The following is a 24,798-nucleotide window of genomic DNA, read 5'->3' on the forward strand; positions in this document are numbered from 1 at the left end:
GGCAGCAGAAAACCGTTCGCTCCCCCCACTTTGCAAACACAAATAGCCCAGCAGACTTTATTTTAAACCATCTTCCGTTTATTCCGACTTAAATCTTTTTTTAATATTATTATATGGAATTCTTGATTTCCTTTCCCCCCTGCACCCAGGGCATGTCCGAGCCCTTTGCTGGGGGGGGGGGCTGTTCCCCACTCTCCCCCCCCCCAGGCAAAAGCCCCAGCAGCAGCCCCTTCGCGTCCCACCATAAAACTGTACAGTGAAAAATAAAAAGTCCTTTACAGTAAAAATTATTCAAGGCGATTGAGAAGGCTAGGCAGCAGCGACTCTGGCAGGCAGCAGCTGGAGGGGCGAGGAAGAGGAGAAATGGCCCCCTTGGTGCCCCCCCACGGCACCCCCACCCCAAAAACCCAGCCCCCCCGGGGCCCGTTGCTTGTTAGTTCCTACTAGGAAAGAGCGTCAGTATCCTGCCCATTGCAGGGGGGGGGAGGCAAGGAACGGACAGAAATTTCCTGGGGGGCATGGAAGGAAAAAAGGGGGTTAAAAGGTAAGAGCCCCCCCCCCGCAATAATCATTATTATAGGATGCTAAATCTGGAAGTTAGTGTGGAAAATTAGGAAGGTCAGCAGTCCCAAGAGGAGGGTTTTTATAATTTGGGGGGGGGGCAGAGAGAACAAAAAGCCCCCCCAAAATTCCTTGGCACACAATGGGGAGAAAAGTGCAAAATCGCAAGAGGGAGGAGGTGGCGGGCACTGCAATGTGGGGGGGTCTACATCCAAAGGACCCCCCCAACCCATCCTGGGAGTGGTAGGGTGCCGGGGGGGGGGGGAGGTTTGGCATTCTTTGCAAGGGGGGGGGGCTCCTGATCCATGTGTTAAATTTATATAATGTCCATCATGAGCTCCTTGCCCCCCCCTAAAGCATACAGGACTTTCTGGCCCCCTCCCCACAAAAAAATACTGTGTTTAATTGGGACCCCCCCCCTGCACCAAGTTTGGGGAGGGGGAGGCTCTGCTTTGGCCTCTATGGGGTCTCTCTCTCCCCCCACACACACAGGAAAAAGGGGGCTTATGCTCTGGGGGGGGGATATGTGTGCCCCCCACCCTGCAAAGGAACCAGGCAGGAGATACCTGCCGCCTCCATCTTGGCTTTTGCATCCTGTTCCCCCCCCCCAGAAAAAAGACACCCAAAGGGGTCTTGGACCGACCCCCCCACCCCACTCCTGCCCTACGCCCCCCCCAATGCTGCAAAGACCCCCAGACTCCCTGAAAAGTTAACATATATAGTGGAAGCTCAGTGGTCAAAAGCAAGAGGGATGAAGTGGGGGGGTCTTTTCAGCCGCCCCCCCACTTCCGGCTTCCCTTTGGGGTGGGGTGCCTGACCCGGGGGGTGCCCCTCTTGCGCCCCCCATGCCCAGCACGGCGCTAGACTGGGAGGGGGCCCCTGGGGAGAAGGCCCTTCGTCTGGTCCCAATCCTGGTCCCCTTCGCCCCCCAACTCTTCCGTGTGGTCCTGAGGGGCGGTGGAGGGGGGCGACTGCCCCATGCTGCCGAAGGAGGGCCCCCCCAGGGCGGCGCTGGGCGAGGGGCGCAGGAGGGGGGTGCGCTCCGAGTCGCCCCCTTCCTGTCCTTCCTCCTCTTCCTCCTCCTCCTCCTCCTCTTCCCCATGGCCCCCCTGGCCCCCCGCCTCTTCCTCGTCCTGGGGGGCGCGGAGACCCTCTTCGCCCTCCGAGTCCGAGTCGTCCGGGGAGCGCAGCACCCTCTGCTTGCAGACGGGGCAGGTCTTCTTGGTTTGCGTCAGCCAGGGGTCCACACACTTGCAGTGGTAAGCTGGGAAGAGAGAAGAGATTGAGGGATCCGCCGGATGGGACACTCCGAAGGTCATCCAGCCCAACCCACGGGCGGCGCACAGGGTGCAAAACTCAAGGATTCCCCAGAAGATGGCCGGCCAAACTCAAGAATCCCCAGAACATAGCCGGCCAAACTCAAGAATCCCCAGAAGATGGCCGGCCAAACTCAAGAATCCCCAGAAGATGGCCGGCCAAACTCAAGAATCCCCAGAACATAGCCGGCCAAACTCAAGAATCCCCAGAAGATGGCCGGCCAAACTCAAGAATCCCCAGAAGATGGCCGGCCAAACTCAAGAATCCCCAGAAGATGGCCGGCCAAACTCAAGAATCCCCAGAAGATGGCCGGCCAAACTCAAGAATCCCCAGAAGATGGCCGGCCAAACTCAAGAATCCCCAGAAGATGGCCGGCCAAACTCAAGAATCCCCAGAAGATGGCCGGCCAAACTCAAGAATCCCCAGAAGATGGCTGGCCAAACTCAAGAATCCCCAGAACATAGCCGGCCAAACTCAAGAATCCCCAGAAGATGGCCGGCCAAACTCAAGAATCCCCAGAAGATGGCCGGCCAAACTCAAGAATCCCCAGAAGATGGCCGGCCAAACTCAAGAATCCCCAGAAGATGGCCGGCCAAACTCAAGAATCCCCAGAAGATGGCCGGCCAAACTCAAGAATCCCCAGAACATAGCCGGCCAAACTCAAGAATCCCCAGAAGATGGCCGGCCAAACTCAAGAATCCCCAGAAGATGGCTGGCCAAACTCAAGAATCCCCAGAAGATGGCTGGCCAAACTCAAGAATCCCCAGAACATAGCCGGCCAAACTCAAGAATCCCCAGAAGATGGCCGGCCAAAAGCCTCCAAGGAAGAAGAATCCTCCGCCCTCCAGGGTCACTCGAGTTTTAGACTTGGGAGGGACCCCCAAAGGTCATCCAGCCCAACCCCGATTCCAGTTAAAGGATCCCAGGGGTGAACGGTCGCCCTCCTGTTTGCAAACTATCCTTCTCAAAATCGTGGCGCCCAGAATGGGACGCATCCTGGCAAGGGAGCCCTTTGGAGTCGCTGGGTTCTCCTTACCGTGAGAGCAGGGCAGGATTCGCAACCGCTCCCCGTCTTCGTACTCCTCCAGGCAGATGGCGCAGACGTCGTACTCGTCCCCTGCGGGAAGGAGGCGGGGAGAGACATCATCAGGAGGAGCTCCCGTCATCCTCAAAGAAACGTGGGATTGTGGAGTTGAAAGGGACCCCCAGAGGTCATCCAGACCAACCCCAGGAAATGCTGAAGAAATCCGTGACAGGCGGCCAACTGACCAACAAAGGAGCCTGCCCCCCTCCTCCCTGACCACTGGCCGGCCATAAAAGCGAACAGCCTCTCTTATCCATCTCCACGTGCTCAGAAACACCCAAGTCAGGATCTGTTATCTGGGTACAGGCAAGGCTATTCTGCATGCGAAGGATTCGAACCCGCTCCCTCCGTCCGGGAGTCCGGCTCAGTCTCCTGCCTGCCTCCCTTCAGTCAAGACGCCAGCCCTCAATTCTTAGGACAGGCCGCTATTATTCATCGTTAATTGTCGTCTCGCTTATTAATCATTAGCTGCGGGGGTTGGTCACCAATCATGTGTTGTTATTTATCGCTGCTGTAATTATGATTAACGTCTGCTGCCGTTATTTATTACTACTATTATTAGCCGTTATAATTATTAATTGCTTGCCTTCCACCGTTAAGGTCCCGGGGTGGGTGACCTCCATTGAAAGGCAAAGCTAGAAGCACAGAAATAAGGCAATTGCTGCATTGCGGGGGGCTCGGCTGGATGACCGCTGGGGGTCCCATCCATAACTCTATAGGTGAAGGAAGCACAGAAGAGGCAGGAGGCTCCCAGCACCGTCTACATGAGGCAGCAAAGGGTGGAGTGGGGGGGTCAGAAAATCGGGTGGGGGTTCATTAACCTCAAAAAGAAGTACTGAATTTCCACATGCCTGGGATTCTGGAGCTGCGATTCCCGCATTGCAGGAGGGTTGGGATGGATGACCTTTGGGGGTCCCTCCCTATTCCACCACGGATTCCTTGTGCACTGCAGGCGGGTTGGGATGGATGACCTTTGGGGGTCCCTTCCTATTCCACCACGGATTCCTTGAGCTTTGCAGGCGGGTTGGGATGGATGACCTTTGGGGGTCCCTTCCTATTCCACCACGGATTCCTTGCGCGTTGCAGGCGGGTTGGGATGGATGACCTTTGGGGGTCCCTTCCTATTCCACCACGGATTCCTTGCGCATTGCAGCTGGGTTGGGATGGATGACCTTTGGGGGTCCCTTCCTATTCCACCACGGGTTCCTTGAGCATTGCAGGCGGGTTGGGATGGATGACCTTTGGGTGTCCCTTCCTATTCCACCACGGATTCCTTGCGCATTGCAGGCGGGTTGGGATGGATGACCTTTGGGTGTCCCTTCCTACTCAACCACGGGTTCCTTGAGCATTGCAGGCGGGTTGGGATGGATGACCTTTGGGGGTCCCTTCCTATTCCACCACGGATTCCTTGAGCATTGCAGGCGGGTTGGGATGGATGACCTTTGGGGGTCCCTTCCTATTCCACCACAGATTCCTTGCGCGTTGCAGGCGGGTTGGGATGGATGACCTTTGGGGGTCCCTTCCTATTCCACCACGGATTCCTTGCGCATTGCAGGCGGGTTGGGATGGATGACCTTTGGGTGACCTTGGGGCGGGTGGGGGGCTCCTCTACCCCCCCCCCCAAGTTGTGCATGGGCCTCCCTCTCTCTCTTTCTCCTGCAACAACCCTGCGAAAACAGGAAGGGGCCTCCCTCGCAGCAGCGGCGTCAGGGAAGGGAAGCGGTCAGAGCCCGGCTGCCGCTGCTCAGTTGAAGCCTGCAAAACTCTCTGCCGGGCCTTATAAGGCAAACGGCAGCCGGTCGTCGGCCGGCCTCTCCCTCCTGCTCTGAGTCAGCCTTGGCCAAAGAGAGACAACGACCGACGAGAGGAATGGGGCGGGAAGCCGCAAGAGGCCCGCCGGATCAGGGCCCCGGCCTCGCTAGCATCCCGTTCTCACAGGCGCCGACCGCAAAGGCGGGATTCGAACGCAGGACCGGCGCGGAAGCACGGCTTGCTTCTCACAATCGCCTGCAACAGCTTGATTTCCCCTCTGTGAATTTGCCCCCAAAGGTCATCCAGCCCAACCCTGGTCCCTTGCAATGCAGGAATCTCGGCCATAAAATCCTTGGGGTTGGACTGGATGACCCCCGGGGTCCCTTCCGACTCTACGGTTCTAGGATTCTCTCACCCAAGCTCTGCTTAGAAAGGAAGGAGGGAGACTGTCCGTCTCCGGAGCGGCTCTTTCTCAGAAAGGGGCCGATTGGGACCTTGCAAGGTGCTAGTCCCTAATGAGGACAGAATTGCAGAAGTGCGGAGCTAAGCCAGGGACCCTCAGGGGTCATCCAGCCCAACCCCCCGCAATGCAAAGGGGAAAGTCGTCCCCATTTGGGGACAAGTCTCTACAGTCGCCCCCTTCCCAGGGTTCATGTCGTGGGCTGTCTGGCTGCCCGGACGCCTGGGTCCCTCTCCTGACCATTTCCTTGCAAGCGCCAGAAGTGCACGACTCGCACCCCTGACCCTGCGTCCAAAAGGAGGCTGCGGCCGAAAACCCCGCACCCCCCAGGCTGCTTTTCTGCTGCGGAGGAAATTGCTGCCCGAAAGGCAAGATGTTAAAGAGGAGAATCGGGTTGGACGTCTGCACTGCCCGGGGTTGGGCTGGATGACCCCCCGGGGTTCCCTTCCAGTCCTTAGGATTCTGGGCTGGAAAGAAGGTGAAAAGGCAAAGGCCTTCCTTTCCCCTTTCGCAAGAAAGGCAGAGAGAGAGAACGGAAAAAACCCCCAAGGTGTGGGTTGCAGCGCAGTCAAGGCTGTTGCAGCGCGGTTGCTCCCCGCCCCCCTCCCCTTTGGCCCTGAAAGGGGAAGGAAGATACAGATCTTTGGCGGGAAGAGGGGGGGGAGGAGGGTGGCGGGGCGCCCTCTGGAGGGGAAGGGGGGCACTGCAGGGGGACACAAACATGCACAGAAACACACACACACAAACACACACAGGAACACACAGGCACACACAAAAACACAGACACAAAGACACACAGACACAAAAACATACACACACAAAAACACAGAAACAAAGACACACACACAAAAACACACAGAGGCACACACAAAAACACAGACACAAAGACACACACACACAAAAACACAGGCACACACAAAAACACAGACACAAAGACACAAAAACACACACACACAAAAACACAGACACAAAGACACACACACAAAAACACACACAGGCACACATAAAAACACACAAAAACACACACACACAAAAACACACACACACAAAAACACAGACACAAAGACACACACACAAAAACACACACAGGCACACACAAAAACACACAAAAACACACACACACAAAAACACACACACACAAAAACACAGACACAAAGACACACACACAAAAACACACACAGACACACACAAAAACACAGACACAAAGACACACACACACAAAAACACAGGCACACACAAAAACACAGATACAAAGACACACACACAAAAACACACACAGGCACACACAGGCACACACAAAAACACAGACACAAAGACACAGACACAAAGACACACAGACAAAAACACACACAGGCACACACAAAAACACACACAAAAAAACACACACAAAAAAAAACACAGACACAAAGACACACAGACACACAAAAACACACACACACAAAAACACAGATACAAAGACACACACACAAAAACACACACAGGCACACACAGGCACACACAAAAACACAGACACAAAGACACAGACACAAAGACACACAGACAAAAACACACACAGGCACACACAAAAACACACACACAAAAACACACACAAAAAAACACACACACAAAAAAACACAGACACAAAGACACACAGACACACAAAAACACACACACAAAAAAACACAGATACAAAGACACACACACAAAAACACACACAGGCACACACAGGCACACACAAAAACACAGACACACACAAAAACACAGACACAAAGACACACAGACACAAACACACACACACACACACAAAGACACACACACATTCCTGTGGACAAATCCCTGCTCCTCCTAGTCCAGGGGTCAGCAAACTTTTTCAGCAGGGGGCCGGTCCCCTGTCCCTGAGACCTTGCCCCACAAATAAGCCAGAGATGCATTTTAAAGAAAAGGACACATTCTACTCATGTAGAAACACGCTGATTCCCGGACCGTCCGTGGGCCGGATTGAGCAGGCGATTGGGCCGGATCCGGCCCCCGGGACTTGGGTTGCTTACCTCTGTCCTAGACCAGGCGTGGCCAAACTTGGCCCTCCAGCTGTTTGGGGACTACAACTCCCATCATCCCTAGCATACAGCAGTGGTCAGGGATGATGGGAATTGTAGTCCCAAAACAGTTGGAGGGCCAAGTTTGGCCATGCCTGTGACCTAGACTTTTCCAAGCCCCCCTCCATCCCTTTCTCCTGCTCCTTCCTCAATCCAGCTGGGTCAGCGCCTCCCCGGAGGCGCCTGAGATCCGAGGCAAGGTGGTGATCAGGATTCGAACACAAGACCAGCCCTCTCCCCTCTTCTTCCAGCGATTCAGAAGCGTTCGCTGCTGTGGCAGACAGTAGCCACATGGCCAGTGGCCACCGACAGCCTTTTCATGCATTGGCCCAATCCTCTTTCAAAGCCATCCAGGTCGGTGGCCCCTCCTGTGGCAGGGAGTTCCGCAGGTGAACTGGAAAACGAATTTCACTGCTGCTTCTGGCTGTGCAGAGGTGCCATTGCCAGAATCTGCTCCCCGCTGCCTGCAGACACCTGCCCTCTCCCTCATCACCCTGGCTGTGATTCAATTCCTGCATTGAAGGGGGTTGGGATAGATGATCCCCCGGTGTCCCTTCCAACTCTTTGTACGCCGATCGGGAAATTTGCACTACGCCTCCCGCCAGCCGGCCCCAGCTTGGGGGGAAAAGGCTGCTACTCCAGGAATCTTCCTCGCCCGGATCCGTCCATCAGCCCCCTCCCAGACAGCAGCCCTCAGCCCCCCCGGGACCCCCCCCACCTTACCTTTCTTGTACTTGTGGACGGGGACTTTCTTCAGCTGCTCCTTCGAGAGCCGGTTCCTCCGCATCCTCTTCCGGTGCTGGATGCAGCGCACAATCTGCTCCGCAGGGAGAAATGGGATTTTTGATTGGCTCTTCTTGCCTGGCACGGGGTTGGGCTGGATGACCTCTGGGGGGCCCTTCCCACTCTACGATTCTGTGCTTCAAGGAGTCCTTAGTAGGGGGTTACTGCTATTGCACACCCCTCATTTTAGGCACAAAACTCCTTTTTTTAATCCCAATACATTCATGGAAAAGTGGAAATGGGGGCTTCTAAGCAGTCCAGATCCCAACGGTCCGCTGGCCTCCCTCTCTAGAATCTAGAATCATAGAATCGTAGAGTCTGAAGGGACCCCCAGTGGTCATCCAGCCCAACTCGCTGCATGCAATGCAGGAATCTCAGCTCAAACATCCAAGGCAGACGGCCATCTAACCTCTGCTTAAAAAGAAGCTCCACTGCTGGATAGCTCTGTCAGAAAGTTTTTCCGACAGTTTAATCAGAATCTCCTTTCTGGGCACTCGAAGCCATGGGTTCGAATCCTACACTCCAGAGGAGGAGAAAAAACAAGCTTGCTCCCTCTTCCATGCCACTGAGATCTTGGAAGGTGGCTACCCTATAGTCTCCTCTTTTCCAGGCTGAACATCTCTGGCTGCGCACTGAGATGAGCTTTGCAAGAGGCCAGCTGCATAGAATCACAGAATCCTAGAGTTGGAAGAGACCACAAGGGCCATGGAGTCCAAGCCCCTGCCAAGCAGGAAACACCATCAGAGCACTCCTGACATATGGTTGTCAAGCCTCTGTCTAAAGACCTCCAAAGAAGGAGACTCCACCACACTCCTTGGCAGCAAAGTCCACTGTCGAACAGCTCTTACTGTCAGGAAGTTCTTCCTAATGTTTAGGTGGAATCTTCTTTCCTGCAGTTTGGATCCATTGCTCCGTGTCCGCTTCTCTGGAGCAGCAGAAAACAACCTTTCTCCCTCCTCTATGTGACATCCTTTTATATATTTGAACATGGCTATCATATCACCCCTTAGCCTCCTCTTCTCCAGGCTAAACATGCCCAGCTCCCTTAGCCGTTCCTCATAAGGCATCGTTTCCAGGCCTTTGACCATTTTGGTTGCCCTCCTCTGGACACGTTCCAGTTTGTCAATGTCCTTCTTGAACTGTGGTGCCCAGAACTGGACACAGTACTCCAGGTGAGGTCTGACCAGAGCAGAATACAGTGGCACTATTACTTCCCTTGATCTAGATGCTATACTCCTATTGATGCAGCCCAGAATTGCATTGGCTTTTTTAGCTGCCGCGTCACACTGTTGGCTCATGTCAAGTTTGTGGTCCACCAAGACTCCTAGATCCTTTTCACATGTACTGCTCTCAAGCCAGGTGTCACCCATCTTGTATTTGTGCCTCTCATTTTTTTTGCCCAAGTGCAATACTTTACATTTCTCCCTGTTAAAATTCATCTTGTTTGTTTTGGCCCAGTTCTCTAATCTGTCAAGGTCGTTTTGAAGTGTGATCCTGTCCTCTGGGGTGTTAGCCACCCCTCCCAGTTTGGTGTCATCTGCAAATTTGATCAGGATGCCCTTGAGTCCATCATCCAAGTCGTTGATAAAGATGTTGAATAAGACCGGGCCCAAGACAGAACCCTATGGCACCCCACTAGTCACTCTTCTATGCAAACCCAGCTCCTTCAACCGTTCCTCATCAGGCTTGCATCACCCCCAAGATCCCTCGATTCTTCCCATCTTCTGATCATAGCTACCAACGTTTCCCCTTTTTTAAAGAGAAATTCCCTTATTCTGAATAAGATTCCTCGCAAGAAAAGGGAAAAATTGACAGCTATGCTGTCCGTCCATCCATTCTCTCTTTCCTCGCACGGTCACTCACCAGAATGGTGCACATCACGGCCATGACGATTGCCACGACCCCCGTGAAAGGGATCAGGTAATAGCCCAGGGGGAAGATGTATTCCGGGATCAGGATCACTTGGCCTCTGCGGAAGAGGAGGAGAAAAGAGAGCGGATTCAGAAACCCCAAAGATTCTCAGCCTTGGCTCAGAATCTGGGGTGAATAATAATAATAATAATAATAATAATAATAATAATAATAATAATAATTTTATTTATATCCCGCCCTCCCCAGCCAAAGCCGGGCTCTGAGTGGCTAACAACAGTAAAAATAACAGAGTTTACATAAAATCGCAATCAATTAAGTGAAATACATTCTAAAATCAATTCATTCTGAAATCAATTCAGAGTCAATAAGAAGGGAATATGCCATCAGACATCCGTTTCATCCCCTTGGGCACTTAGAGTCCCAAGGAAGGTAGGGAAGATAAAATTGGGAAAAAATCTTTTTTTTCCTTTTTTAAAAATATATATTATTTTTTACCAACCACCAAAACACAGGTAACCCCCAGGCGTCTGATACATTGGGTATACAATATTCAATAATACAGAATATTCAATTATATACATATTCAAATCAACTATATGTACGCTTCTATATTCCTTAACACTCCTCTCTCCACAAAGTTTATTTCACTTTTAACATTTTAATTGCCCCAAATGGTTCAAACCTACCCAAATAATTCGCTATCTTCTCAAACCAATCCTCCTCTTTCTCACTGACCTTAAACCCTTTCATTCTATGTACCTAAAATTATAATATTAATTCAGTTTTTTTCCTCCATTGGTTCACCCCCCAACTCTTCTGCATTTTCCCAATTACTCGCTATAACCTGCCTGGCTGCAATTACCATCAATTTTACCCATTTGCAATCCTCTTTTGTTTTTAACTCGGTGCTACACAGGGTAATAAAAACCATTAATTTAGTTATTTCCAAATTGAAAAAAAAAATATTCCCCCTGATATTTTCACAAAGAGAGGCTGCTTTGTAAAAAAAAAATAGGAGAGGCGCTCAGCTGAAATTCCCCTTCTTGCCTCATCCGTAATTTCAGGGTTCAAGGAGCAGGTGCTTTTGGGACCGACAATTATAGAATTGGAAGGGAACCCAGAGGTCATCCATCCCAACCCGCTATAAGGCAGGAACCCCCTTTGCCGTTTCCTCCAAAGCTTTGGCCAAAAGGAACCCCAGGTGAAAAATCTCTCCCTTCTGTGCCTTTTGCCCAGGAAAAAGCTGGGGAAATCCCTAAAAAAATTAAGGTTGGGACAGAAGGGTCTACAGCCCTTCTCCCAAAGCCCAGGAATGGCGGAAAATATTCATTTTTTTTGCAAAAGGAAGAAGCCGGTGTCATTGATGGCGGTTGGCTTTTAAAGGGAATCACACTGTAAAGATAACACTGTAAAAAGGAAACTATCCTGGCAGAACTGGATGATACGTGTGTATAATAAATAAGTGGAAAAATATTTTAGAAGAATATGCAGAAAAAGCTATAAAATAAACTGTGCGATAAAATCAAAATATTAGAAAAAAGTACAATGAGAATGATTGGATGTTTTTGTTCTAGAGGACTTTATTGGTCAAGATTATGAGAATACAGCCGATATTCTTTTGTTTTAATGTTAATTCTTCTTTGCTTTTTATTTTTATTCTTGTTACTCCTTCTTCACTTCCGTGCGAAATTTTGCTGTAACTATTTGTAATGCATTTGTGTGACTGTATTTTAAATCAATAAAGATATATTCAAAAAAACAAATAACAAAAATAAAGGGAAACTTTTATGGTTTTAAAATGCCACCTGCTGGACGGTTTGCAGTTAGGAAGAACGTAAAAACATAAAGAGAGTTTGCAGGATCAGGCCCACCTAGTCCAGCCTCCTGTTCCCACAGGGGCCAACCAGGGGCCCCTAAACCAGGCATTGCCAAACTCGGCCCTCCAGATGTTTTGGGGACTACAATTCCCATCATCCCTGACCACTGGTCCTGTGAGCTAGGGATGATGGGAGTTGTAGTCCCAAAACATCTGGAGGGCTGAGTTGGCCTATGCCTGCCCTAAAGGGAAGCCCCAAATCAGGATTCGAACACAAGACCAACACTTTCCAGCAACTGGGATGTGGAAGCATCTGGGGCAAAACGCAGCCACCCAGGGCTAGTAGCCATCACCTGCCCTCTCCTCCGCCATGAATTTTTCTAATCCGCTTTTAAAGCCATCCAGGTTATAATGATGATAATAATATTATAATAATTTATTATTTATACTCCGCCCATCTGGCTGAGTTTCGCCAGCCACTGCTTGGGGGCCCATCGCTGGGCTCAGTGGCAGAGAGTTCCACAAAACAGCATTTCTGTGCGCTGCTCTGGTTCGCCAGAAGCGGCTTAGTCCTGCTGGCCACATGACCCGGAAGCTGGACGCCGGCTCCCTCGGCCAGTAAAGCGAGATGAGCGCCGCAACCCCAGAGTCAACCACGACTGGACCTAGCGGCCAGGGGTCCCTTTACCTTTTTATTATGGTATTTTAATATTTTGTTGGAATCCACCCAGAGTGGCTGGGGAAGCTCAGCCAGATGGGTAGGGTATAAATAATAAATTATTATTATTATTATTATTATTATTATTATTATTATTATTATTATTGGACGCAGCATCCCAAACGCAGTCGCACAGCAAATCGGTCAATGTGATCCATTTACCGTATTTACTGAAATGTAACACACACCATTTGGGGCTGAGTTATGTTGTGAATATTAGGGTGCGCAATAAGATTTGAGGGCACATTTACAGTCGCCAGCAAACACTTTTGGGGGTTCAATTGTTGTTGTTTTTAAATGGATGAAAAATCTTTCTAAAGGTAGTTTTCTATTTGTTACATTATAGGCCAAGGGCTATTGATCAGGAATTAAGGATTTGAGTTCTTCATGCGTGCTAAAACTCAGTCTAAGCTTTTTTTAAAAAAAAAAAATAGTTTAACCACATCAGTTAACAAACATATGCTATAATGTTATTGTTTTAGTTAAATAAATTATTTAAAATTGTTATTAAGGAAATGATTATTTTTCTCCTTCCAATACAGAACAGCAGAAAAGTTGTCCAAACATAAACAGTCAACCTATTAAACCTCACCATAATTTCATAATTCTCTATGTATTTCCAATAGTATAACCAAATCAGTCATTTTTTATATAACTGTAAAAACAACTCTGAAAATTCATTATTACAAAAATGAACCCTTCATCTGGTTTGTAAACATTAAGATTATACCAGCAGGAATGAGTCTTCCTGTAAAAAAAATATGATTTAAATCAAGTCTTACTGACTAGTGATTTAAATCGTGATTTAAATCGGTTTGATTTAAATCAAATCCACCCTGCTTTCTGGGGTTCAAGGTTTTGAAAATCGAGGCGCGCATTAGATTCCAGGGTGCATTCAATTTCCATAAATGCGGTATATGGGGTTATAGACGTATTTTCATCCCTGGTGTCTTTCAGAGTCGCGGTTTTAAAACTTCCCTTTCCCTTCCGTGCCTTTTCCTGCTCTGCATTGATACCCGAATCGGCATTGCATTGCAGCACTGAAAAAGGTACTATGATGCATATATGGTGGAATTGTTTAAAGAATTTTGGGAAAGAATATACAATGAAATGAAAAAAATGTTCAGATATTCATTTAGGAAAACACCAGAAGGTTTTCTATTGGGAATAGAACCAGGAAGTCTAAACGAAGAAGACAAGACGTTATATTTATATGCAACAGTAGCCGCAAGGCTATTGATTGCGAAAAATTGGAAAAGTGGTATTATACCGACAAAATAATTGGAGTATTATAATATATCCAAAACAATGGGAGAAATTGGAAGGATCTCAAAAGAGAACATAGACAAGGATTGGAAGGTGTTTAAAGGATACTTGCAAAATCATATTGAAAAATCAGAACGCCTATTAGAATAAACAAGTTCCGTTATAAATAATGAAATACTAAATAAGATGGATAACAATGTGTAACAGAAAAAGAAGCAGAAAATTGGTTTAAAAGAGTGTGAAAGGAAGTAATAGAAGTGGAAAGAAATTGGAAGTTTAACACAAGGGGTGGGAAAAGGAATTATCTGTGGGATTGAATGTGGGTATGTATGAATATTTTTAAGGATAGTATAAAATGTATGTTTGTATATTCGTAATATGTATGTATTAATGTTGAATTATTTTAAAATAAAATATTCTTTGGGGGGGGGAAGATACCCAAATCGGCACCCGGCCGCAATCCCTAATTTCGCTGCGATCCCCGCGTCGCAGAAGGGGGTTGAGATGGATGACCTTTGGAGTTCCCTTGCAACTCCACAATCCTTTGACCACAAGCGCTAAACCGGGGGGCGGTGGGGGCGCTTGGGGGGCAGCTCAGGCAGCCTTTCTGCCCCCCCACCCAGTGCCGGGAATTTCGGTGCGCCGATAAATGAGTTCCCCCCCGCCCCATAGCCGCTGCCCCACAGATCCTACCCTTTCTCATAGGTGAAGGAGTCGCGAAGGAGCCTGGCGGCCGTCTCCCCGATGAAGACGGAGGGGATGGTGATCAGCTTGCGTAGTTCCTCTGGGGGGCGGAAGAGAAAGGGGGTGTCAGCAAGGAGCCCCCAGAGAGGTGCCAAAAGGGGGGTTCAGGAAAAGGGGTTGCATTATCTGCCCCCCAGAAAAAACTCACCGTTGTCCCAGACCATGTTGAGCAGTTTGTCCGAACCCACATTGTGGACGATGGCAGCCAGGAAGCCGGCCTTCTGGGCGTGGAATACCTGCGGGAGGAAGAGTAGGTACGTCAAAGTCTGAAAAGCACTCTGCGCATGCTCAGAGGGTGCTGTTTCCCCAGCCAGCCCACAACACACGTCCCGGAGAAGGGGCAAAGGTGGGGCAGAGAAACGGGCTTGCGGGAGCAGAAGAGGCCGAGCTCATCGCCAGGAGGGTCTGGCGGATCAGGCCCAAAGAGCCCCCCGAACCGAGGGATGGAGATATTGACTGCTGCTGGTCCTGGAGGTTCCACTGCGAGAACATCAGGGTCCAGCCTCCTCTTCTCCCAGGGGCCAACGAGGCGCCCAGAATAGGAAACCCAGCGGACGTTGTCCAGGATTCAAACACAAGACCAAATCCCCCCTCCTGCGGTTTCTGGCAAGAACATACTCAGAAGCACTGGCTGCCTCTGTGCGGCCGTCCTGATTCACCTCCACAAAGCTGCCCAGTCCTCTTTGTAGTAGTAGTAGTAGTAGTAGTAATAATAATAATAATAATAATAATAATAATAATAATAATAATAATAATTTGATTATTTTTACCCCGCCCCTCTGGCTGGGTTTCCCCAGCCGCTCTGGGTGGCTTCCAACCGAATATTAAAAATACATCAAACATCAAAAACTTCCCTAAAACAGGGCTGCCTTCTGATGTCCTCTGAAAGTCAGATTGTTGTTTATTTCAATAATAATAATAATAATAATAATAATAATTTGATTATTTTTACCCCGCCCCTCTGGCTGGCTTCCAACAGAATATTAAAAATACAATCTAACATCCAACCTTCCCTAAAACAGGGCTGCCTTCAGATGTCCTCTACAAGTCAGATTGTTGTTTATTCCAATAATAATAATAATAATAATAATTTTATTATTTATACCCCGCCCATCTGGCTGAATTTCCCCAGCCGCTCTGGACGGCTCCCAACAGAACACCAAAAACAGAATTAAAACTTCAAACATTAAAAAATCGTGGAGGAAAAGGCTATTTCGACGTGGGTGGTCCCCTCTTGTGGCAGGGAGTTCCACTGTCTAACTGCGCAAGAAACGGCTTCAATCGGGCCCGAATCTTCCGGCGGTAAAGGCGAGTGGACTTCCCGCCCCGGAGCAAAAAGGGGGCTCATCCTGAAACCCCCCCCCCTTTGTCACCTTGAGGTCGAAGCTGCAGTCGTTCCTCCGGATGAGGGCGATGAAAACGGTGCCGTTGGAGAGAACCGGGGCGCCTTCGATGGCCTGGCAGGCGTTGGCCGGCTTGGCTTCCACCAGAAAGCCCTGGAGAAGAGATATATGGGGGGGGGGAAAGGGTCAGCCTGGTGCCCCCCGACCTCAGGGACCGGGCACAAGTTCTGCCCCAGTGTGTCAGGGACAAAGGCGCCAGAGGCTGGCAGGATCCCACCAGGAATTTGGCCCCTTCCCCTGCTGTCTTATTTAATCATTTCACCAAAAGCCTCTCTCTATTTACTTAACCACCCCATTAAATAATAATAATAATAATAATAATAATAATAATAATAATAATAATACATTTAACTGCTCCTCAAAAATTCAAAAAATTAATTATTTCCTTAACATTTTTTATTTTTATTTTTGCACTCCATTTAAAAAAAACCAACAAGTTAATTCATTTAACAGCTCCTCCAGATTCGGTTATTTAATTATTTCCTCTTTTTTTGCACTTGACTTGTTTATTATTAATGTTGCAATACATACATGAAATCTTTACATATCGATACATATACATTGTATTCGTAAATTTTCACATTTCATTATGTACCGACGTTTATCCATGTCTTATTTCTCCCCCGTGCGTGACTTCCTTGTTATTATTTTGTAACTTTATTACTGAGACTGTTGTTTTGTATCTTAATAATTAAACATTCGATCTTATATATCTACTTAGCTTAACTTTGTGAAATCAGTCTAGACATATCAATAAATTCTCATTCTGAGCATCTTTTGGGCATGTATTCTTCTACACATTTCAATCCCTGCTGGAGATTTCGATTAGACTGCATGGCCGTCATTTTTGCTAATCATTTCAAAAAAAATTATATTGCCAATCTTCCAATGTTGGTACTTCTTCCAATTTCCTTAACATTTTTATCTGTCGCTTGATTGCCCCCCTCCAAAAAACCCCTCAAAATATTATTTTTAAAAGCGATTAAACTATAGGTAAAATACCCCGACTGTTTAAAACACCCATGAAATTAAAACCAGCTATGAACTAAAAAACGCAGCGGCGTTCTGAGACCCCCGGGTATAGGGCGGTATATAAATCCAATTAATAATAATAATAAAACAACAACAACAACTTGTTTTTATTATTGCTTGTTAGCTGCACTGAGAGTAACTTTGGCTGGGGAGGGCGGGGTATAAATAAAAATTATTATTATTATTATTATTATTATTATTATTATTATTATTATTAATAGAAGAAGAAATCTGGGAAGAGCCTCCTGAAAAGGGTTCGGGGCTTTCATGAGGCAGGGAGTTCCACAGGCCGCACTGAAAATATTGATTTCTGGAGGGTTGTGCGGCACCCGTTTTTCGGGGAGACTCACCACGAGCCCCTCGTGCGGCAGGGGCTCCCCAAAGAGGGCCGGCAGGTCGTTGAACTCCATGCTGGAATTGTGATCCGACATCTGTTTTTCGGGGAGACGGAAAAAGAGTTGGGTAAGTCTGGGGAAACACACTTTGGGGGAATTTGGAGCGGGACCCCTCTAGGGCTTTCCGTGGGGAAGGGGAGACTCACCGCATGAATGTAGCCCTGGGCAGCCGGGAGCCCCAGGAGCAGGAAAACCGGTAGGACCAGGAAAGCCGCCGGAAGCGGGTTCTGCGTTCGAATCATGGCGCCTGGCAAGCAGGCGGGCAGACCAGCGACTCCTAGGGCAAAGAGCATCAACATTGCAGGAGAGTCAAGGGAAGGATCAGGGAAAGTTTAAAAGAACTTTTGTGAGAAAACCAGAAGTGTTTTTTATTAGGAATTCTGGGTCTGGATATCCCAAAAGGTAGCAGAAAAGGCTGTTTTTACGTACGCTGACATAATAAGCGTACATAGATAAAAGGAGTTATTATTTTTCTTAAAAGGAAGGAGCAGGACCAGGCAGCCTCTGACCATGTCCAAAGTGCTAAAAATGAATTTTGAAAATTATTATTTTTTAAAAAAGGAAGGAGCAGGCCCAGGCAGCCTCTGACCAAGTGCAGAGTGCTAAAAATGAATTTTGAAAATTATTATTTTTTAAAAAAGGAAGGAGCAGGCCCAGGCAGCCTCTGACCAAGTGCAGAGTGCTAAAAATGAATTTTGAAAATTATTATTTTTTAAAAAAGGAAGGAGCAGGCCCAGGCAGCCTCTGACCAAGTGCAGAGTGCCTGCCACCCCCCACCATCTAGAAGAGGATGTGGATGCCAGGCTGGACTAGGGGAGAAAGGAGCAGCACCCCAAAATTAAACAGATGGGAACCCTCTACCTTCTCCATCCGCCGGGTGCCAGGCATTATCCGAGTTGGGATTCAAACCCTGATCTCCCAGGTCCTACTCTGACACCCCAACCCAGTGTTTCCCAAATTTGGGTCTCCATCTGTTTCTGGACTACAACTCCCATCGTCCCCTAGCTGGCAGGACCAGCGGTCAGGGTCATGGGAGCTGTAGTCCAAAAACAGCCAAAGTTTGGGAAACTCTGCTCTAACCACTACACCACATTGCCTTGCCTGCTATGGGGCAGCTCTATCAATTAAGCCGGGGGAAAGCAAAATGCCGTTTGGAGAAGGATCTGAAATGTTTCCCTCAGAAATGGTACTGGATTGGCCCCCACGGTCACCCTCAGGGAGCTTCGTGGCCAAATGGGGGGTGGATTTGAACCTCACTCTCTCAGGTCCCAGCCGCACTCTCTAACCACTATGCGGCAGTGTCTCGGTGGGTTACAGCGGAGGGTGCCGGTAGCCGGAAGGGCTGCAGCGCTGTGGGGAGACCACGAGCAGGCCCTGGATCTGGAACCTCAGTGCTCCCCTTCTGTAAAATGGGAACAACCAGGCGCCAGCCCAAGGCTACAGGATTCTTGCAGGGGAGGAGAACCATTGACATTAGGAAGAAGTCTCTGGTGGAGACAGTCAAAAGGACCCTCTCCAAAGATGGCAGACTCTCCTTCCTTGGAGGTTTCCAAGCAGAGCTAGTTGACATTGCTGCCTCGCAGGGGGTTGGGCTAGATGACCACCAGGGGTCCCTGACAACTCTTCCATCCTATAACCTTGGAACCTTCCTCGGAGGTTTTTTAGCAGAGGTTGGGTGGCCGTCTTTCAGGGATCCTTTAGTTCAGGGGTCAGCAAACTTTTTCAGCAGGGGGCCGGTCCACCCAGTTTGTCCCCCCCCCCCACCCTTCAAGGACAGAGCAAAGTCTGTGTGGCCACTTCTGGGACGGATCGGCCAGCCCTGCCTGGAGCCAAACCCCCCAGGGCAAAGGAGTCGGGATTGGAGGTCACAGGGAAGAGGCAGCATGCCTGGCACCCATGGCTGATCCGGAGGGCAGGACCCGAACCCAGGGCTTCAAATGGAAAAAGTGGAGATTCCAGCTAAGTCACGTGGGTGGCACAACAACAGCTTCACGAGGGTAAGAGCTCCCTCGGAAGGTGCTGGGCTCTCCTTCATCGCAGGGGGGCCTTCGTCGCCGCTCCTGCATGCCAGGGGGTTGGGATGGATGACCCCTGGGGGTCCCTTTCCGCTCTATGGTTCTCTGAACCCCGTGCCCTCTGGAAGAAACCTGCCCAATACGTCCCTCTCCACCAGGGGTCAGCAAACGTTTTCACCAGGGGGCCGGTCCACTGTCCCTCAGACCCTGTGGGGGGCCGGACTATATTTTTTTTGGGTGGGTGAACAAATTCCTGTGCCCCATAAATAGCGGTAACCTAGAGAAGGGTTATTTAGGGAAGCTTTTAATGTCTGATGTATTGCTGTATTTTAATATTTGGTTGGAAGCCGCCCAGAGTGGCTGGGAAGCCCAGCCAGATGGGTGGGGTATAAATAAATAATAATAATAATAATAATAATAATAATAATAATAATAATAATAATTATTATTATTATTATTATTATTAAAAGGACACAATCTATTCATGTAAAAATACGGTGATTCCCGGACCGTCGGAGGGCCGGATTGAGAAGGCGATTGGGCCAGATCCGGCCCCCGAGCCTCAGTTTGCCTACAATTTCCTGCCTACTATTCTACATTTCATTTGAGGTTTCCCAGTAAGAAAGGGGCGGCAAGGCAAACCCCAACTGAGCAGCCCGGCTGCAGAGCCCCTCAGAAGGTGCCCATTCTTCCCCCTGGTGCCGAAAGGGAAGCCGCGGCAAAGGGAGATAGGAAGCCAGAGGGTTTTACGCTGGAGAAAAGGCACCTGGTGCCAGGATAATGCCATCTGACAGCAGGGCAAACAGCCTCCCACCACGCAGGAGAACAGTCTCTCCTCTCGATGGGAACACTCTGGCGTGTTTCGGGCGGGAGCAGAAAATAAAGCCTCCGTTGGGGATCCCTTAGCTGCCATTTCTGCATTCGTTGCCGCGGGTTGGGATGGATGACCGCTGGGGGTCCCTCGCAACCCGACAATTTTTCCTTGCAACGGGTGTCGGTCGGCCAAACCCTGCCAAGGGCAAAGGAGTCAGGGTTGGAGGTCACGGGGAAGAGGGAGCGAGCTTGGCACCCACTGCTGATCCGGAGAGCAGGACCCGAACCCAGGGCTTCAAATGGAAAAAGTGGAGATTCCAGCTTAGTCATGTGGGTGGCACAACAACAACAACAACTTCACGAGGGTAAGAGCTCCCTCGGAAGGTGCTGGGCTCTCCTTCATCGCAGGGGGGCCTTCGTCGCCGCTCCTGCATGCCAGGGGGTTGGGATGGATGACCCCTGGGGGTCCCTTTCCGCGCTATGGTTCTCTGAACCCTGTGCCCTTGGAAAGGAACCTGCCCAATACGTCCCTCTCCACCAGGGGTCAGCAAACTTTTTCAGCCGGGGGCCGGTCCACTGTCTCTGAGACCTTGTGGGGGGCCGGAATATATTTTGGAAAAAAATAATAATAATGAACGAATTCCTATGCCCCACAAATGACCCAGAGATACATTTTAAATAAAAGGACACATTCTACTCTTGTTAAAACACGCTGATTCCCGGACCATCTGCAAGCCGGATTTAGAAGGCGATTGGGCCGGATTTGGCCCCCGGTCCTTAGTTTGCCTACCCCTGCTCTTCACCCAAAGTTCACCTTCTCACCACACAGCAAAGTCCTTGAGAGGCAGCGTGGAGCAGTGGTGAGGGTGCCGGACTAGGACCCAGTAGAGACCCGGGTTCAAATCTCACTCCCTGGCCGCCTTGAGGATATAAATGCAGCTAAATAATGATCCCTGTGGGAGCCCAAATGCTGAAACTCCCTCCTGGGGGAAATCTGGCATGCGGCGCATGATTCCTGGAAGGATTTCAGAATGCGCAGCGCAAGGAATGTGCGGTGAAAACGGCTTTTGCCAGCGAGGAAACTCAGCCTACCTAGGAAGCCCAGCTCCCCTTAACCTCAACACCCCAGCTCCTCAAGCGGCGCCAAGACACCTCTCCTCCGCCGCCATGTTTCCTTTGCGCACTGTGCATCAGTGCGCCTGGGGCGATAAGGGGGCAGCGCACGCAGCAGCCGGGAGGCGCCACCCTCAAGGCGCACCCTGCATTCCCCGCGCAACACTGCCTTTTCTCCCTTGCTTCGGGGTCCGTCCTCCATGCGCAATGCGCAACTCTCTGCCCCCCCTCAAAAGCCACCTTTGGCATAACCCACAATTCTCCATGTGCTGCCACGGCAGTCGAACCAGGGAGATTGGAGGCGCGGGGGTGCATTTACGCCCGCACCCGTTCGGCACAGTGCCAGAGCTGGCCAAAGCTAGTTGCGCAAAGTCTGGACTACTGCAATGCGCCGCTCCTGGGGCTGCCTCTGAAAAGTGCTTAGAAACCTCAGCCCGCCCACGTTACTGCAGGCAGACTGCCCACCGGGGCTGGCTATAGGGTGCAGGTGCCACCCCCTTGCCAGAAGAGCCCCACTGGCCGCTGTTCTGTTTCTGGACAGTTCAAAGGGACCCTGAGGGTCATCCATACCAACCCCGTGCCAAACCAGAATCTTTCACCCCTATAAAGCTCGACACAGGTTAGGTCCAGGTTGTCCGAAAGGCTATATTCCCTCCTGGGTTTGGATACTTTTGGGGTGGAGGTCCTGCCGCCCTCGAAGACCTGGTTGGTTGGGTGGGTGGGTGGGGCACAAGGCAGGGCCTTCTTGGTGGTGGCTCCTCCAGAGAACTTTGGAACTCCCTGCCTAGAGAAGCCAGACCGGCTCCCTCCTGGCTGTCCTTCCGCCGGCAGGGGAAGAACCAGAAAATTGATTCTCCAAAGAGAAACCTAGGTTCTTGTAGAATTACGAGCACGGAAAGGGACACCTGTGGGTCATCTAGCCCAACCCCAGCCCCTGCCATGCAGAAATTGCAGCCAAGGAATTCCTGATTAAGAAACCTCCACGGAAGGAGATTCCGCCACCAAGAAGACTTTGGGGAGCTGACTGCTTTCAGGGAAGGCCGATAACATAACAATAGCCTGTCTGTTCTTAGCAGATCTAGTGTATATTCATGTATAATTCTTCTTTAATGATTGCTTCCCCCCCCCCAATGTTTTCAGCTGCTTCTGTTTTAGCTGCAAGGTTCCCTGAGTCAGGGAGAAAATAAACCCAATAATAAGGAACGTGCCATTTTTGGCCATGAGATTTACCGTCCTCATCAATCGTTTCATTTCTATACTGTTTTATATCTCACCTCAAAGCCGTTTATGACACATCAAACAGGAATAAAACCAATTCAAGTTTCCAGAAAAAATATTTTGGATCCTGCTCGAAGGGACATTTTGCTTTCCCCGTATTTAGTTACCGACTTTTTATAGAGCTGCCCCATAGCAGGAGGAATCTAGGAAGGCAGTGCGGTGTAGTGGTTAGAGTGTTGGGCTGGGACCTGGGAGATCCGGGTTCGAATCTCACTCCATCGGGAAGGGTGACCTTGGAATCAGTTGCAGCCTCTTGGTCTACTTCGCAAGGTCTTTGGGGAAGGGGCCGGATTCCTGGGAGTATATTTTAAAGCAGTTTGCAACACATTAAAACGTCAAATTAAACAATGCACAATCAAATCGGTTCAAGCTGCAAGAAATATATTTCCTGCTCAAAGTCACATTTTGCTTGCCCCGGCATCCAGAGATCTCTGCGTGTTCGCCATTGGACCCTTGCCAGTTGCAAAACGCGCCTGGCACCTGGCTAGTTTCTAACACTGCGTCTGCCGCAACGGAATGCCTCTTTGCCACGGGGTTGGACTAGTTGACCCTCGGGTCCCTTACGGCTCTCAACTCCACCGCTCGCTCTCACAACAATTCCCTCGTCCCAGTTTGCAAGGAGGAGAAAGGCACAGGGCGGAAACGGACAAGCTATTAACTCTGGACTAAGGCAGAGCTTTTTGAACGGGGGTCGCCAACCTGGTGCCCAGAAATCTCCACATTGACACAACCGGAGCCAAACCAGTAGCAAAATGCGGCTGCGGGGTTTCGAACCCGGTTTTATCCACCCTGAACCTTCCAGCATTGGATCGAGTGTTACAGGAGAGGGAGAAAGCCTTTCTTCTGCCTCCTTCCTCCCTCTCTAGGGCTTGGATTGCGGAGAACCAAAACAAACACATTATTTTCCTGTCTCTTTCCTGCCCTTGAATTGCAAACGGCTCGGGGCAGAGACCTGCCCGACTTTGCCAAACTCCAATCACAGAGAGGAAGAGATGGAGTTGCCAGGGTCAGGCCCCCGGCTCACCCAACCAGGGGTCATCGCACGGCAGCGGGTTGGACTAGATGATCACTGGGGGTCCCTTCCGACTCCATGACCCCATAACCCGCAACCTGAGATTCCTGCATCACAAGGGGTTGGAGTAGATGACCACTGGGGGGTCCCTTCCAACGCTGTGATCCTGACCGTCGGGCGGCACAGAAGCGCCCAAAGTAGGGGGAAGAAGATTTGGGGCACCGGGCACAAGAAAGAGGCTGTGGCCAAGATAGCCTTGATCTCCGGCCCCTGAGGTTCTGCCCAGGGGCAAATGCCCCCCATTTATGCCCTGGACTTGTCAGGTTGGGGGGTACACCCTCACGGGGGCAGGACACCCCAAATCTGGAGGAGGAGGAGGAGGGGGCGATGCCAAAAGAGAGGAGCAAAAGATTCACCCCAGATCCTGCCCAGTTTCCCCATTTTGGGGGGAGGGAGATCCCAAGCTGCCCCCCCAACTCTGCCCGGCACCCCCACCGTCAAAGGAGACTCCTCCCTGCGCCCTGCGCCCTCCCACCGCCAGGAAAGTCGCCCTAGGGCGCCCCCACCCAGCCCAAAGGGGTGCCCCCCAACCCTGGACCGTGGGGCGCAGGGCGCACCCCTAGAAACAGGGCGCTCCCCCACCCCCACCAGGAAGGGCGCCCCAGGGTGCCAAGGGGGCGCCGACGCGACCCTCCCCCCGCCTTGGGGACCCAGGAGTCCGGGCAGGAGGCGCCTCGCCCACCTCCTCGCAGGGGACCCAGGCGTCCGGGAGAGGAGGGAGGGGGAGGCTCCTCCCCCGCAGGTCACTGACCTTTCCCGGGTGGCGGGGCTCGTGGGGGGTCGCGCGCCGGGTGGTCTCCCCTGGGCTGCCTTCTGTTTACAAGCCCCTCCGCTGCAACATGGCTGGGAGATCTCGCGAGAGGAGGGAGGAGGGCGGGGGGGGAGGGAGGGAGCAGCTCCTCCTCCTCCTCCTCGGACGCCTGGGTTCTCCAGACGGAGGGAGGGAGAGGAGCGCACCCAGGAGCGCGCGCACCCTTCCTCTCTTTCAGAAGGGACCCTGCAGAAAAAGTCAAATTTCCGTGTTGTGTTCTTATTAGTGGTTTCGTGTAATTGTTCTAGTGTGCTTTGCTACGTATTTACATTAAAACCTATTTTAAACCTATTTACATTAAAACCTATTTTTAAATTCAGTTTCCTTGTGTTATTATTGCTGGGTTCTTCTACCGTATTTTGCTATATATTCACAGTATATTTTAAATGAAAAAACACTATTTTCCTCCACGCAGTGA

General features: G+C 50.4%; 1 protein-coding gene across 1 annotated transcript; it reads right to left on the reverse strand.

Annotated features, from left to right (window-relative positions):
• Nucleotides 1–655: 655 nt before the first annotated feature.
• Nucleotides 656–24,427, reverse strand: RNF167 (ring finger protein 167). The gene is made up of 10 exons (XM_053363134.1): nt 24,321–24,427; nt 17,425–17,555; nt 17,234–17,314; nt 15,822–15,944; nt 14,597–14,684; nt 14,398–14,488; nt 9,896–10,001; nt 7,973–8,066; nt 2,915–2,995; nt 656–1,825 (listed from the first exon to the last, which is right to left on the reverse strand). The coding sequence occupies exons 2-10, from the start codon at nt 17,518–17,520 to the stop codon at nt 1,422–1,424; spliced, it is 1,164 nt and encodes a 387-aa protein (XP_053219109.1). The 5' UTR covers nt 17,521–17,555; nt 24,321–24,427; the 3' UTR covers nt 656–1,421.
• Between the last annotated feature and the right edge of the window lie 371 nt (nt 24,428–24,798).

The sequence above is a fragment of the Podarcis raffonei genome, chromosome 13 (assembly GCF_027172205.1).
Source record: "Podarcis raffonei isolate rPodRaf1 chromosome 13, rPodRaf1.pri, whole genome shotgun sequence".
Classification (NCBI taxonomy): Eukaryota; Metazoa; Chordata; class Lepidosauria; order Squamata; family Lacertidae; genus Podarcis; species Podarcis raffonei.

What these genes read in the sequence shown, in the direction of transcription:
- RNF167 (XM_053363134.1), bottom strand. Translation starts at nt 17,520, where the DNA reads ATGATTCGAACGCAGAACCCGCTTCCGGCGGCTTTCCTGGTCCTACCG. An exon ending in CAACATGGTCTGGGACAACG is followed by an intron (nt 14,489 to 14,596) that starts GTGAGTTTTTTC and finishes TCCGCCCCCCAG; the next exon opens with AGGAACTACGCAAGCTGATC. An exon ending in CCGTGATGTGCACCATTCTG is followed by an intron (nt 8,067 to 9,895) that starts GTGAGTGACCGT and finishes CCTGCGGAGCAG; the next exon opens with ATTGTGCGCTGCATCCAGCA.